Here is an 18,045-nt window from a genome sequence, read left to right as displayed (position 1 = left end):
CGCGTAAGAAAAAACTACTCGGCCGTCAGATTAAATTAGAATATATAGTGTGTCCGGTGCGGCGGTGGTTTTCGCGTCGGTCGTATAACAAAGTCATAACAGCAACGGCGGCGTCATAAAGCGTAATTATGCAAATCCATTGCGCAATCGTATAATATATAATATATGTATATACGTATAAGCGCGTGTCCGTGCGTTTGAATTCTCTTGACAGTTCTCTTGACTGAATCTATGTACATACATTGTGCGCACGAGGGCCACCGTACGGAGAAGGACGCGGAACAAATATTATTCGGTCGTATATGTGCGATATATGCAGTACGGGTTTAGTAAAAATATATAATAATATAATATTATAATGTGTACGTATTTATAATATCATTTCCGAAGACGACACGCGCGGGCTCACGCATATTATACGGGTTGAGGTAACCGGTTTGTTCAAAATTTTAGGATTAACAGAAAAAAAATGATAAAAAATGAAAAAAAAAATGTATAATAATAATAGCATAATATGCGTTTAATACCACGTACAATTATATTGCCATATAATAATTATAAATGTACGTTTGGAACCGGTTTCCGGTACATTGTCAGAGTGTTGTCACCGCGTCAGGCGCACGGATTTGTGTGTGTGGAGACGCGAATTTGTCGGAAAATAATAATAATGAAATTCAACGGTCGCGGGCGTGTGTATAAGGTACAAAATAATATATAATAGTAGCTTTTACGACAAGATTTCGTGGTGATGGTGGCCATATCGTATGGTGACATCGGTATGTTCTATATTATTATATACAGTCACACCTAACCCATACGTCCTCCGCGACGGGTCGCCTCCGCTGCAGATCGGTATCGCAGCGCGGAAACGTCGTAAATCTGACGACTCGGGTGTCGGACCCATACGTGCGCGTAGACGTCGCAAACTTAACAAACACTTTTGTAAACAGATATCAATATTATAATAATCAAGCAAATTCACCGCGAGCCTTTGCAGGGGGACTTTACAAACGTCGTGGGATAATGTGTGCGTAAAGCTCGTGATATGTGAGGGGCTGGCCAACGAGAGGAAACCCGTCGCCGTAAACATTATTATACGGTCCGCCGGGCGTTAAAAATTGACCGCTGTCGCGGAAACCGCACGCGTCCTGGAGAAATGGATCGGCGTCGTCGTCGTCGTGGTCGTCGTCGTCGAAGGGGTTTAGGGCTAATTTGTTACGGCCGATGAGCTATAGCGGAGCGTGGGGAGGTCAATTTGTATCGGAAAAGGACAGTCGTGTGTACGTATATATATATATATCCGGTATGCGTGAGTTGATAAATAACGATGACGTCACTCGTAGATTTTTAAGCTTACGCACGGGGCCAATTTGTACAGTCGCCGCCGCCGCCGCCGCCGCCGCCGCCGCCGCCGCCTACGAGTTAATGAACCATCGCCGCCACCGAACGGTTTTTTTTCTTGATTGATGGAAATCGCGCAGGATTTTTTTCCCTTTATTCCCTTTCCCCCGACGTTGTTCCACGTTTTCTACCGTCGTTTTACCAGAGAAAATACGCATTTGTCTCGCCCCGCACACACACACGCACACAACCACATACACCCACGTTCAAACGCATTTGTGCACGGTTCGTATTTCATCCCCCTCGCCCATCAAAACGGTTATAGTTCGTCAGTCTGCAATCGTGACTTTCACTGCGCGGGAGTGAGTATGATATACGCGTTCCCGAAAACGCAGGGACTGCCATCATGGATTTCGCGATTAGGAAAATTAAACGACCATCGATCGTGATTTCTCGTCTTATTCTCCCGCTTGCAGCTTTCTGTACCAATACGATAATAATGTGTATTGTAAATATTATATAAGAGCGCCGCTCCCGTTGCACGACAACGAAGTCGTCGAAACGTATCGATTTCTCCGGTTTTAGACGATTTGTCTCGATTAGTTTTACAGAAAAGTATTATAGGTACGTCGCATACCGATGCAATAATCATTGGCACGTGGTCCGATTACGTATCGAGACGTCGTCGTCGTCGTCTCGGCAGATAAAACGAGCGCGCGTAACACGTTAGGGCGGGACGACAGATAAAATCGTCGGTTTTTTTTTCAGGATATTTTTTTCTTCTTCTGAAATCCAAAACTAATCAGCTGGTTCACTGGTTGTGACCGCGCGCGGAATCCACTCCCGAGACAACTGTATAACGCATACAACATGACTGGTCACTGGCGTATAACCATCATATATATTATAATATTATATTATCATACACTGACCAGGCGCACGATCGCTCGATCGCTCGTAAATGAATATTGTCGTAATAAGAAACGGGAGATGTGACAAGCGAGATATAAAACGAAAAACGATATTGCGGTCAGTGGAGTCCGCGGTGGCGTGTGTTTCCCGCGTCTCGTAACAATTAATATTCATTGAAACGTTGGTAATTAGAGGCGGTTCGTATATAGTAAATAGTTGTTGTGTGATCGGACTGCTACAGAGTCGTCGTCGTCGTGTCTATATAGTCTTCGACGGGGCTTCGTAATGAAAAATACCGACTCTAACGAGTTTAAACGTTCTGCGCGCATATGGTAACATAATAATAATCATACAACCGAATATCGCGTGTCTCGTGATATATTCTATATTGTATACGGGAAATAAGAATCGTCATCACCGGACGTGTGACGTAATAATTCATTGTTGCTATTAAATAATAATGCTATTATTATAAGATAATATTATAATAATATACATGCGAATACGCCGCGATCACTTTGCGGGTATACCAATAGATTATATTATAATCTCCTCTTTGCTATAGTAAAATGTTCACTAGTTCCGTCGTTAAATCTCTCTGAATAATTTACGAAATCAAAATTGGTGACGGATTATAATGATCCCGATAGATGGGGGGGACGTTTGAAAAAACCAAACCGACCGAATCACACCAAATACGCATGCTGCAGGTATACCTGTGTGTACAATACATATATATGTATACTTATACTCACGTTTAATCCTCTTGCCAAACGCAGCTGCCATACCCGCACCTCTCCCTCTCACCTCGTCTAGCGTTTTCGTTACTAATTCCATTATTCGGCCTAAGCCGTTGAAAGTTTAAACTTTTTTTACCCCCTGCCTCCCGCAACCACCGCCGACCGTCTCTTCATACTTAAGCCCGTCCCACCCATAAATCTGTCACTTCGGCGGCCCTTTTAAGTCTTATCCGGATGACAATCCCTTTTTTCCTTTCCACAACAAAAACACGGATCCGACGGTCCTAATTCCGGTTGATTTAGAGCTTTTTGGCCCCCTCGGCGAGAAATTTTCACATACACACAGACACACACGTTCATATATTCGTATATACACTGTAATATATATACATATATATATTATATGTATGATATTATTTAGAGCTACAGCGCGGAGAATATATTTCTTGTACCGAGAGATTTTCTTTTTCTTCAGGCAAATGGCATGGTCGGCGATTGTGAGATAGAGTGGTGATAGCGAGTGAGTGAGCGGTGGGGTAAAAATACAAAAATAAAAGTTTTTCTTTTCCACAACTTTTTCCCGCTCCTATATAGTTCCTATATCTACGATGCATGTTCATGTCAAACATATATACCCATACATATAATACGTGGGATTTGCCACGTTTAATTTATAGTGCGGACGTGACCCACGGTCCGATATGTGTATAGTTACAAAACTTTGATTAGGAATTATGTGCATGTGTGCGTCTACAACTATATACAAGTTGGGCCAAGGGATCGAATCGGCAAGATAGAGATGAAACTTTTTTTTTCATGTGGTTATCGTGCGTAAAGGATTATATTCTGCGCGCATATTTTTCTTTCCTTCCTCAATCACACACACACATATATTTACATGCATTGATACATCTCTGACCAATTTTATAAAATATATTATGTGTGGCAAAAAAATGATTAACCATAAGTATTTATAGGTACCTATATATAATATTATAATATCACAGTTAATATTTATTTATTTTTGTTTCGTTGAGAAACAATAGTAAACGACACAATAGTAATTTTCTCATATCGTACATATATATATATGACATTCTATACATGAGTAAGTACGTGTTAACGATGAAAATTATCCAACAACTATTTTTTTACGCCAAAATCGTTCTTTTTGAAAAGGAAAAATCTTATCCGATACAATACGACGACTTTGTAGCGGTTCATTAGCAAATTGATTGGTATAATATATTATATCGACCCTACTGCAGAGTTCCGGAGTTGTTTACATTAGGAAAAGTAGGCGGTATCGGAACGTCTTTGATGTCGTGGGTGAACAAAAGAAATATTCACTTCCTTTTCGTTCGTCCCGTTATACCCTACCCCGCCCGCCATTCGGACAGGGTTGCCGGCATCACTATTTGACGACCAGGACCTGAAACTTCCTGCCTTTATATTTTATTATTATTATTTTTTTTTACATTTATACAATAATAACATCTATAGACGTGTGCGAGTGTGTTTCTTCAGCCCATCGCGTGTGCGAGTGCCGCATATTATATTCCCATTCTCATTATATTATACAATCGTTAATTATGGTAATCACAAACAAGTGGGGGGGGGGGGCGAGGGGGGTATTGTTTCTCCGGAGTCGGCGGCGGCTTCTGCGACGACAGACGGCCCTCTCTTTAGTTATTTGTGCGTAGTATATAATATAACACTATTATTATTATTACTATCAACAAAAACAAGGGCCATACGAAATTTTATGACGTGATATTATCATAATCACAACATCGTTATAATCATAATAATATAATGCTATAATGCTATAAACTAATGCGCGCGTGTATATATACGAATTCGCGTCTCTATTTTAATATCGTGCAGAAAAGACAAGTGCAGTTTTCGACCCCTCTCCCGGCGAAAACTTTCGGATAAACCGCGGCCGCGCTCGCACCCACTCTGCAGCGCATTCACACACACACGTACCGCGCAAATATTATATTGCTTTGGAACTTTGCCCGTTTAGCTCGACTGCAGTAGGGCGTATATATACGTATAATAATAATAATATATAATATATACTATCCGTCTCGGGTTGTTTCGAGGAGGAGGGGGGTGTTATCCGTGAAGTCGCGCGTATATGAAGTGTTACATTTTCGTGCACTGCCGCAGGACTGCAGTATTATACACATAACGTGTACACAGGTACTTATAAGTACCTATATAATGTTATGTTGTGAGGACAGCAGGACGACGAAGAGGACCAACCGCCTACAACCACGGTAACCGACGACGGGCCGCCGAAATGTGAAGCGTGTGTTCATAAATAACGTCGCGAAAACGACAGAAAAAAATAAAATAAACTCCCTCCGATCGCACCGCCGTAATATTTCACGTCCCACTTGACCGTGTAACCGCGATAATATTATTATTATTATTATAACATGAGCGTACTGCAGTATTATATTAATATTATGTGGCCACGAGCGTATTTAATAATAATAATATTATGATACACGCCACCATACACCTACAACTACGCATCGCGGTCGAGATGGTCGGTACAGATAACGCTATATTCGTATATGAAAGACGTTTCCGCACCGAATTTCGTAAAAAAATAATTCAAATTTCAACGCCGCCGCCCGTCGTGTTTTAGCTCGCACGTTGTAAATATGTTTTTTTTTCCAAATAAAACCTCAGTGACTGTTGTAATAATATTATTAATAATAATGATGAAAATAATAGATAGCATGGCGGCGTCGTAGTCGTGTATCTCGTGGGAGGACCCGCCGCAACTGTATTTCGGATTTCGGTCGGGCGCAAAAAAAAGACAGAGCGAGAGAGTCGAAAAGAAATGTTCGTCTCGCCGAACGCTGTAGGTACCTATCATGGGGTATAACGCGTCCCGTCTTGAATAATAATGTACATCGGATAGTATTAGGTATGCTAATGTTTAAAAATGTATTCGGGAAGAGTCGCCCGGAACGAGCAAATTCCGAAAATCCCTCGTTTCATCGTGTACACGAATTAAATTCCCTCGCGTCGTCGTCGACGTTTTATGATTATTATTATGTAGGAGCCCTGCACACGTACTCTGTGGCGTGTGAGCGAAATTTCCCTAACTTCGGGTCCCGTGCAGCTCGTTTATTATATATTTATATTTTATTCATTTTATCATATGTATTTTTTTATTCGCGTTTGGTATACTTATTTGATTATTTCGATTGAAACTGACACCGACTGAGTAAGTGACATTCGCACAATAATAATATTATACCGTTACCCGCCGCCGTGTATAAATATAAACAGCTGTTGTAGTCTCCGAACTGTGATTTCTATATTCTACATGACTATATATACGCGTCGTGCGCGCACCAATGATACTAATAATTTAGGACATATCATTATGGCAATAATAGTAATAAATAAAAATAATAATAATAATAACATGTCGCAGAACCATTTGAACAGGAAACGAAATAAAACTAGGTGAATGATGACGACGGCGACGAGGGTAAATAATCTTTTTTGTTTATCCAATTATATTGAATCAAATATCAATATAATATTATGTTAAATATTAACTATGATTTCAAATCGAGGGTATATTATACCTTTTATACGAGCTCGACACGATAACATCGGTCGGTGGACAGGTGAAGGTAATTTTGTTATTATTTTATTACAAACACACAAACACACAAATAAATTCAGGTACACGCGAGTACACGACATACATTATTATTATTATTATTGTACTATAAGCCGTTTGCTTTTCTTCCGCGTCCACCGCGCCTGTGTCAAAACAATTAATTATATATATTGTGACGCCGTAGTATTATCATCATAATAACACGTCTGAAAAATATATTATATGCTAACGCGTGTGCGTTTTGAAACCATTGTGTCGCAGTGACGCCACAATAATAATTATTCACACCAGTGAATCCGTAGTATAATGTGTTGTCTAAATGAAGTCTGAGTTTTTGTTGTTTTAGTTTCGCGCTATCACAATGTTTTCATTTCGTCGTTTCCGACGTGTCCGCAGGGCGTCTTCGCCCGTCGGTCACGTTTTTCCTAAATTATCAAAGTCCCCTCCACTCCTCCAGGAGCCACCAACTGCAATTCCCAAAACTTGCACGAGCGCAATCGCGATTTTTCCGGCGGCGGAGCCTAGTACGTACTATATATAGGTAGCATATTTTCAACCTTAGGTAAATCATTTTGTACGACACAAAAGTCTTTATTCGCCATATTCTCTATTGTTGTTCCCTCAACGGAGGAGTTGAACTTGATTTTGGACAATAATGATATTGCAGGCGTACTTCGCCACCCGACTTAGGACTGCACGGTCATACACGATATCGTTACCGGAACCATGTCTTTTCCACACCATCGACGTCATTACGGGATGTATATACTGTCATTATATTATATCGTTAATATTATATATTTTTTTCGCTCTACGCATCTGTATAATGTTACGGCTGTGTAAGTAGTTTCGCGCACAATCTGTTCGGGAACGACCAAAATATAGTGATTTTTTTTTCATTGTTTCTGTTTTCATTTTTTTTTTACTCCAATGAGAATTGTATACATATACGTATAGCAAACCGTATGGGCCGTCGACGAATGGCAATATATAAACACAAAAATAAATAAACATCGGACGCCAGATGCTTTACACTTGTTACCCGTCCGGTGACGGAATTCATTTTTAGGAGGGGAAAAACGTTTTAATATTTTTTTCTCCATCTCCATCAGAAATCTGTTCGGCCGACCGAACGCCACCCCACCAACACACGCTTTTCTCAATAAATGAAGTAAAAAAAAGCAACAATACACAACATCCGCTCAAATAGCCTTTACAATAAAGATATTACGTAACGTTTATGATTTTTAATACGTATAATTTAATTTCATACATTCGGAAAAATTGGGTGGGGCTTGTAAGTCATAAACTCATAACCAATACAAATTAAAAGTTTAATAATATAATGTAAATAGATAGGTAGGAACATAATTATGAATAGAATATTATAAAATGCTATTATTGAGTATTTTCACAATCTATAAAATATGTAGGTACTAAAAGATTATTTGTAGAGACACATTTACATGCTTAAGTTATTTAAATTTGAGTCTTGCGTTCGAGAGTTACATCAAGTATTACTCAGGTCTGCACCGTTTGAGCTATCGAGTCGGATTGACCACGGTAGGTGGGAGATTTAATAATATTTAAGTTGAAAGTGTTAGATATATTTTCGTATAAAATGTAGGTTGAATCCCAAACTCCTCGCAGCACACGTGTGGCTATCATAATTTTATTTATAATATTATTCATATTTTTTTAAATGATCGTCGTAAAAAAAAATAACAAAAAACCGTAGAACATTGACATTGCAATATAACTTATATATAGATACGCGATACAATATTTTATTCTGCGGTATATTATTATATTATATCCACATTAGTAGCGTTATCCACTTTCCGCGTTAACCGGATTTACTTGTGCTTCGCCGATGACGACGACGACGGCGAAATGTCACTTCCATTTTGAAAGCGGTCGTGTTCATTCACTTCCTCCCCTACAGCCACCGCTTTGGCGCTTGCCCGTCAGTAGCAGCTGCAGCGCAGTTGTAAGACTGCATGAGTGCGTTTTAAGTTTCGTCTAACTACAGTCGTGGAGACCCGTTATCGCGTTACCGCTACACTAACGAAAGCCCGCGATAGTCGTCCGACTCGGCAGAGGTCGTTGATTGTATACACACACACACACACACACACACACAAACGCAAGTCCGAGTCTTAAACAAGCTCTTTTATTGTACGGATAAATATATAAATATAATGTAATGTAATACTGTAGGTTTGGCGTAGAACAAAGGACGAATAATATAACAACGAAAATGAAAGATAGATAGATAGATAGATAGATATCAGTCGGAGACAATTATTGTCGTTATAGACTGTTAGAGGTATATATTGCAACCGCCAAAGACAAAAAAAAATGTCTTCCCGCGATTACCGGTTAGAAGTAGTTCTATATCTAGTCGTGTGGGTACTGCAGGGGCCGCAGGATATTATGCGACGTATTATATTATAGACGACTCACGCGATCAAGGTCAAAAGGTATTGATTTATTTTGGCGGTCCGTCGCCAGTTTTTTTTTTATTACCGCTATGATAATATCGTCGGTTTTATTGCGCGTTACGGTCGGTTGGACCTTACCTACCTACCTACCTATATGTTTATGCGACCAATTTCAAAAATCTATGATGCCTATCGACCGGCACGTGTCACGCGTATACAATCGGAGATCGATGCGAATAATATTACCATGAACTGTAGGCGGGGGGAAATCAGCTATGTACCGTCCCCGGAAACTCGGAAAATGCACTTCCTCTGCGCGGCGCTCCAGCAGCATCTCTTACCGACACCTGCAGCGGAACGGACGTCAATCGCCTACTTACCTACCTACCTATTTAATATGATATACACGCTGAGATTATAACGGACGGCTTTAGCGCTTATTAAACGCGTGCATAATGAATGCGAACTGCACACGATCCAGCCGGCGGCCGAAGGTTTTTCATTAGCATAATATCTTTAAACGGTGACGACGATGACGACGACGACTATTATAATATGCAGTGCACTGTCCGAGCATAACGAATCGCCGGGCTACTGATTGATTAGCTGCCATTATTATTATTAATACTACTACTTCTATGCTACACAGCTACCACTATTATACAAGTACTGCGACTAGTATTATAATATATATTATATATACGTATATGTACCCAAACCTACCTACCTACCTACCTACCTATCTGCCTACCTCTGACTATATAAATATATATAATATATATATACAAAAATACCTGCCGGCGGCGGGGCTACCGGGTAATATTTGCTGCTGCTGCAGTGTCCGACTTCCATCCTCGCCCACGTCTTCCCCACCTCTGAAAATTAAACACTACTGTTCCGCCGCGTACATCACATGCCGCATATACATCATGCTGCAGCTCCGGGTTATAATAATATAATATTATTATAAACATGGTGATGGCAAGTGATTAACCGTCGGGCGTATGCCCAACATAATATTATACACTGTGAGCGGTTCTCGTGAAGACTGAGATTGCGGACCGCAATTGGTCGAGCGTTAATGGAAAATTGTACAAGTCGACAAGGAAAACCAAATAGAAGACATAATAATATAAGCTTCGTCGCCCGGCGTAACCGGCATCGTACGGGACTCACATATTTTTGAATATATATAGAAAATTAAAAACGAAAATCCATCGTTTATTTTGATTTTTTACAGTTTACAATAATAGTAATAATTGGGTGCGCGCGTTATAGGTCGTTGTTTTTCTCATTACCTTAGTAGTTACCTATAATATAATAACACAATAATGACGTCGTCGCGTTTCGGACGGGCGATGATGAATAAATACAAAATTGTAGATATTTCTCCCTCGACGTCTTTATTTTTCCCATCACTGCTTCGTTAGACGAGTAGTAGTTATATTGTATTACATTGTGTAAGTTAACTTATATTGTATACGTCTATTCATATTCATAAACAGAAACCTGAACCTCACAACAGCAGCAGTTTTAGGTATAGTGTGCTTTAAAAACTGTGACCCGAAATCTGCCATCCTCCGCACGTATGGGAAAATTCATGATTTGTGTTTAAATACATAGGCGGTTACATCAGAATTTTGATAATACACAATATATAATAATTTAACGATAATAATATATACGAGTATTATATATTTTGTAGTCGTCAAATTTGTTTTTATTTTATTCGGTTTTTCAAAATCTTTTTTTCGTTTATAATTTGTTCAACGCCGTAATACGTGCTCGCAGGCATACGTATACGTGTGTAAATTTCCAAAACCAGAACCGTTCACGCGTATAATATAAGTATAATAGGTATACCCCTCTGGCAAATCCCTAGCGCGTCATGCGTCGACCGTCGCGCGTTTTTTATTCGACGCCGAAGCCCACAGGCATAATACATATAGGAAACGACGCGTAATCCAAAAGAACAAAATCGCTTTCCAATAAGTTACACCTGCAAGCCTGTTTATTATAAGGTGTCGATATCGGATTAACAGATTTCCAACGGTGCAGTTTACGTCATGGCCATTAAACCGTACGCAACTACATGTGCAGTATACAAGATGGTGTTGGGGTACAAACCTCGACGGATCGAACCGATTTGGGCGATAAGAGAACGCTGTGGAAAACATCGCGAGAAACGCACAATCGCGTGTGTCTGGTGCATGGTCTATATAGCGTGCAAATTATTATATATTATGTGCGTACAGACGTATTAAAGGACGCCACGAGGTTTTGGTTGTCGGTTATAGCAGCGGTGTCTGTTGGCGATGGCGGGGAGAGGGGGAGGTGAGCATGGGGTGTACGCTGAGCAAAAGCAATAATGACGCACTCGCGATTTCCCGCCTGTCCACTCATCTATATATAGTCTCGTCGCGAGTACGTGACCGGTTTTCCCAATAGAGCAATTTATCTTTTTTCGGCCACTGGCGTTTCCCGCCTCCATCACTCTCGCCCCTTCCGGACACATTCTCATCGCGCTCTCTCACACACGCACACACCCACCCTCGTCCGGGCACAAGACGCGTCTCTGCACGTCTTCCTTAAAGGCGTTCGCAAGCGTGAGTGCGTGCGCTAGGGGTCGTCTTCCGCGCGAAAAAGTTTCTCTCTTTTTTTCGTACTGCTGCACATACCGCGCGTGCTCTACATCGCCAGTGTATTTGCAGTGAAGATATTTTTTCGAGGGTGTGGTGGACTTTGTATTGTTAACGATATACACTCGCACGGGTACTATCCTGCAAACCCTCGCGCACCCGGCCTATCCCTTAACCACCCGAGGTCTAACGGCCGCGAGAACCGAAGCTTTTTGACAAGTAAATAAAATCAGCCCCCGTACCACGCAATCACGCTCGCCCGCTCACGCCACCCGCCACGGTCACCGCATTAATAAATGTCCACTCGTCAACCCGACTCGGCTCGGTATATTTTTCGTCTCTTTTTTTCCTTCCCCGGCGTAGTGCTCGTTTAACAACCATATAAATTTCTTTGTATTGTACTAATATCATATCGATTTTTTGTTGCAGTGTTGGAAGTATTGTGAAGTACTGCAGACCGAAGGCAAGAACATGAAGAACATTTGTGAACATAACTGCGTAAGTATACTTATATACATTTAAAACTTAATATTTATAATATATATACGTATAATATACACTGCTATCTTCTATACATCATTAACACGTTTTTCATTTTTTTTTTATTTTATCGAGCCGCTTGGAAACCTTCCAAAATTATGAGTACGGCTGTGAACACCCATTACGGTGTATCGCGAAAATTGTTTCACACATTCGCCAGTGAATCGAATGAAATATCGCTACGTTTGAAAGAACAATTCTTAAAAAAATATATAACGTAAAAAATCGTTTTCCATTTCGAGAACTATATTGATAATATCATTCCATTATATATATATTATTATCTTTACCGAGTACTGGAAATAGTATATATAGGCATTAAAATACAAACAAATTTCGGGAATTCATAATATTTTTTACACGTCCGTTAGTCACCCGAGTTTTTTCGACGACGTTTTTTCAGAAAATAATAATATTTAATATACATTTTGGACTGCACACATTTTTATTGCATAATATAATATAGCGAGAGCGTTGTATTATCGGAATTTTGACAGCAAATAAAGAATTAGGGGGATTTACTGGATTGTATTAAAAAAAAAAAAAATACGCTTCTTGTCAAAAATATGTGAAAAGCGAAACACACACGTGTTCCAACGTGTTTTTACTCTGATAAATTTCGAATATCTCGAGTAGTGCAGTGGTCCTTAAAAAGAGGTCAATTTGTGGAGGTATATGTACGATACCATACATATTATATCATATAGGTAATATAATAGTGGGACTCGTACGATTTTGCCCGGCACTTCGGTGTGCAGGAAGCGTCACACGTGCACTATATTATTCAAGTCGCTTTGATCAGTTTGATCCACCGTATCGTGTATAATGTTATGTATGTACATTGTACGGTGTGTCCGATACTCCGATATGTTATCTGTAACGATAAATATATATATATACAACATTATGTGATTATTATGTGTGTCCGCCGTCGTGCGTAATGATAAATAAAGCAGTCGTACTTTGTCAATGCTCGTGTGTGTACCTTCGCCTATCATATATATAAAATACGTAACATTTGGCGACGAAGATGAAAATTCGGTGAAAATATTATTTAATTTTCTTGTTGTGATTATAATGTCGAATATTTCGCAATACATACCGGGTTCGGAATCATTCAGTAATTATTTAGATCGATTAAACGCGCAGTTGACCGTTTTAAAAGTTAAAGAGGCTGATAAAAAGTCCTATTTAATCGCATACATTGGTTCGGAAGCATATAGTCAATTAAAAGATGCTTGTTTGCCGGAGGAACCACAATTAAAGTCATACGACGAGTTAGTGTCCAAATTGGAAGAAATATATTCACCACGTCGTCTTGTAGTGAGTGAAAGATTTATTTTTAACCAACGTACACAGAACCAGGGTGAGTCAACTCGGGAGTACATAACAGCATTAAAAAAATTATCAAGTTTTTGTGTATTTGGTTCGTTTTTAAACGATGCACTGCGAGATCGGCTTATTGTAGGGATAAGTGATGAATCGTGTCAACGAAAATTACTTGGTATAGAGTCCCTAACGTTTGAAGAAGCATGTAAAATTGCTTTGGATTCGGAGTTGGTTTGTAATCAAACACAACAAATGAACAATAAATCACAAGTAAATTTTATCAATAATGGGAAAAATGTGTCTCGTCAAACACATTCGTCATCGAAGTCGGAACTCAAGTGGAACGGAAATTCTGGTGGAAAACCGTGGTCTGGGAAGTCGTCAAAACCTGGTCAAAAAAATGGTCAGTCAATTCAGCACGGCAGTCAAAGTTCACGAAGTCTTAAGTTTGGTCAATGCTATAGATGTGGAAGGAAGCACGATGTCCGTACGTGTCCAGCCAGAGAGTGGGAATGTTTTTCATGTAAATTAAAAGGTCATACGTCGAAAATGTGTAAGACAAAAATTAAAAATAATTTAGAGTCTATTGATTTAGTAAATAATGTGTCTCAGAATAGTGGGGGAAATCCACTTGTGATTAAAATCAAAGTTAATAATAAGCTTATTCCGTTTGAAGTAGATAGTGGAGCGTCGGTTTCAGTTATGCCGATTAAATATTTTAATATGTATTTTAATAATTCATGTAAATTAGAAAAAAAACATATTCAATTAAGTTCTGTAAATTGTGAACCAGTCAAGGTTTTAGGTCAAACACTTGTAAATGTCGAGATGTCAAATCAAAAAAATATTAAACTATATTTAATTATAACGGAAAACTCTGTAAAAAAAGTTTTAGTAGGTCGATCTTGGTTAGATAAGTTATATTCAAACTGGAGATCGAATATGTGTCTAAATTGTATAAGTAGTAATGTAGATTGCAAAATCGGGAAAAATATTATGAATTCTGTAAATAATAATTGCGTTTTAAGTGAAATAGATGTAATTAACAATATTAAACTCAAGTTTCCCGGGGTGGTTAAATTAAATGATAAACCAGCTGATTATATAAAAGACCATGAGGTCAATTTATCTTTAAAAGAAAATAGCGTACCAGTTTTCCATAGAGCATATCAAGTACCATATGCACTAAAGTCTGCTGTAGAAATTGAGTTAAATAGATTAGAAGTTGAAGGAGTTATAAGTAAGGTTTCAATTAGTGACTGGGCATCGCCTATTGTAGTAGTACCAAAAAAAAATAATAAAATTAGAATATGTGTAGATTTAAAAACTACCTTAAATCCAAAATTACAAATTGAACAACACCCATTACCAAGAGTCGATGATGTGTTTAATGAGTTATCCGGGGGAAGTGTATTCACTGTTTTGGATTTAGCAGAAGCGTATTTACAATTACAGGTTGCACCTGAAAGTCGTAAGTTTCTTACAATTAATACTCATAAAGGGTTGTACTGTTTTAATCGTTTATGTTATGGGGTAGCGTCAGCGCCAAGTATATTTCAGTCAGTCATGGAAAATATTTTACGAGGTGTTTCTAAAGTACAAGTATATTTAGATGACATAATAATCTGCGGCTCGTCAAGGTCAGAGTGTGAAGAAAATGTTAATGCGGTGTTAGAACGTTTAAATGAGTATAGAGTTAAAGTAAATTTTGAGAAATGTCAGTTTTATTGTTCAAGTGTACAATTTCTAGGTCATAAAATAGATTGTCAAGGCGTACATCCCGATGGAAATAAAATGGATGCGATAAGAAACGCACCGTGCCCTAATGATGTAGTACAATTAAAATCATTTCTCGGTCTCATAAACTATTATCAACGTTTTATTCCAATGTCGTCATCTATATTAGCTCCCTTGTACAATTTAACAAAAAATAAAATACCTTGGAATTGGTCTGACGAATGTCGATCAGCGTTTGAAAATATAAAACAGGTATTAATAAAAAGTCAATTATTAGTCACGTATAATCCAGATTTACCTCTAGTAGTTACGTGTGACAGTTCTAGCTATGGTGTCGGTGCAGTTCTTAGTCATTTGATAGATGGGGAGGAGAAGCCAATTTTATTCGCGTCTAGCACCTTATCAGCGGCAGAAAAAAATTATGCACAAATTGAGCGTGAAGGGTTAGCAATAATCTTCGCAGTAAAAAAATTCCATAAATACTTGTTTGCACGCAAATTTATTTTAGTAACTGATCATTTGCCGTTAAAATCAATTTTTAATCCGTCAAAGAATATACCTGTTGTAGCTTCATCTAGATTACAAAGATGGGCAGTTATATTGTCTAGTTATCAGTACGAGATTCAACATAGGAAGGGGGTAGACATAAGTAACGCAGACGCGTTATCAAGATTACCTCAAAGTAGTAATACTGGGGAAAATGCTTGTTCAATTTTATTATTAGAAAATTTACCTTTAACGTATAAGGAAGTGAGCAAAAAAACGAGTACAGACGAAGTATTAAAAGAAATAAGTCAGTATACGAAAGAAGGTTGGCCGGGGGTAAAGTCGTTAAAATCAGATTGCCAACAATATTATAAAAGACGGGAAGAATTATCGTTAGTAAATGACTGTTTGATATTAGGTAATCGCGTAGTAATTCCAAAGTCATTAAGAGAAGACGTATTAATGTTATTACATAAAAACCATCCGGGTATTGTTCGTTCGAAAATGCTCGCAAGGTCGTATGTATGGTGGCCTAATATCGATATTGATATAGATAAGTTTATTAAGACGTGTACGGAATGCCAATGTAATCAAAACGATAAGAATGTTAGTGAGAAAGTGTATATTCCGTGGGAAAATCCATCAGATTCTTGGAAAAGAATACACATCGATTTTCTAGAAATAAATCAAGTTAAATTATTAATCATTGTTGACAGTTTTAGCAAATGGATTGAGTGTTTTGCAATGGGAAGTACAACGGCTTCAAAAGTAATCGAAGTTTTAGAAAATTGTTTTTGTCGTTTTGGTTCCCCAGAGATAATGGTAACCGATAATGGTCCACCTTTTGGCGCAAATGAATTTAAAGCATATTGTGAGAAAAATTGTATAAAACTAGTACATTCGCCGCCATACAATCCAGAGTCTAATGGGTTGGCAGAGCGAGGAGTGCAAACGATAAAAAAATTATTAATAAAGAGTTTGTGTGTAGAGAGAGATGTAAAAAGAATACAATCAAAAATTAATAATATTTTAGTATCATATCGTAACACACCAACAACAAGCACAGGTTGTAGTCCGTCAGATTTAATATATAATTTTAAACCAAAAAATCATTTGTCCATATTAAAACCACCAAATATTGTAGAAAAGAATAAAAATATTAATGTTACTAAGTACGAAATAAATGATAAAGTTCTTGTTCGAAATAATTCAAAAGGGCAGAAATGGTTAACTGGACGTATAATGAAAATGTTGGGAACGTGCAGTTATTTAGTCCGGGTTGGTGATAAAATCAGATTAATGCATGTAAACAAATTGAAAAAGAGTTATTTAAATGATGAGGTACATCCAAGGGAACTTGAATAATAATAAAAAAAAAAAAAAAAAAAAAAAAAATATATTGTTTATCTATTTAAATTTTTAAGTTATATTTATTATGTATTGTGTAAAATTGTAAATGTTAAATCATTATTATTATTTTCTAAATTGTATGAATTTTGTATAAGTTAATTTATTGTACTAAAATTATATAGAAGGGAAAGATGTTATGTATGTACATTGTACGGTGTGTCCGATACTCCGATATGTTATCTGTAACGATAAATATATATATATACAACATTATGTGATTATTATGTGTGTCCGCCGTCGTGCGTAATGATAAATAAAGCAGTCGTACTTTGTCAATGCTCGTGTGTGTACCTTCGCCTATCATATATATAAAATACGTAACATATAACACATACAACTATTTGATATATATTATATATAAATATCTCCGATATCTTAGCCGACAGAAATATAGTCAGAAGTCGGTATATACTCGGTGGTGACGGTGGCGGCGGTGTCAGAGCTGAGTTACCCGCGTACTTCGCGGTGTAATATTATTATAATATAATATATAACTGTCATTGCATGCGTAGTGTTTAATATAATACCGTAATAATATAGGCAGTATATTATACGGAGTGGGTGCGCGCGGTCGAATACGATACTATATACGACGTGTATTAAACCGATAAGTCGTAGCCGCGGGTGCCTCCGAGATCGTCTTTCGACGGAAATCCGAATCGCATACCGCCGCGCGTTACCTGGTCTCCGGGACACTCCACTATAATATACCTGAACACGGGCGCATCCACGGTTACATTCCGGATTACTATTATAGTATTAGGTATATTATCTTTCTTGGTCCGATTTCGTCGTGTCGCACACCTTGA

At 38.2% G+C, this 18,045-nt stretch overlaps 1 protein-coding gene across 1 annotated transcript in view; it reads left to right on the top strand.

Moving 5' to 3' along the window:
- The window catches only part of LOC132951483 (uncharacterized), a 124,828-nt gene that overhangs the window by 60,516 nt on the left and 46,267 nt on the right, over nucleotides 1-18,045 (top strand). Inside the window, exon 3 of the mRNA XM_061023309.1 lies at nucleotides 12,164-12,232. Within this exon, the coding sequence (XP_060879292.1) occupies nucleotides 12,164-12,232 (69 nt within the window). The remainder of the gene's footprint in view (nucleotides 1-12,163; nucleotides 12,233-18,045) is intronic.

This window comes from Metopolophium dirhodum, chromosome 8, assembly GCF_019925205.1.
Source record: "Metopolophium dirhodum isolate CAU chromosome 8, ASM1992520v1, whole genome shotgun sequence".
NCBI classification, from domain to species: Eukaryota; Metazoa; Arthropoda; class Insecta; order Hemiptera; family Aphididae; genus Metopolophium; species Metopolophium dirhodum.
The sequence above is the reverse complement of the archived record's forward strand: the minus strand, read 5'-3'. Positions and strand labels throughout refer to the sequence as shown.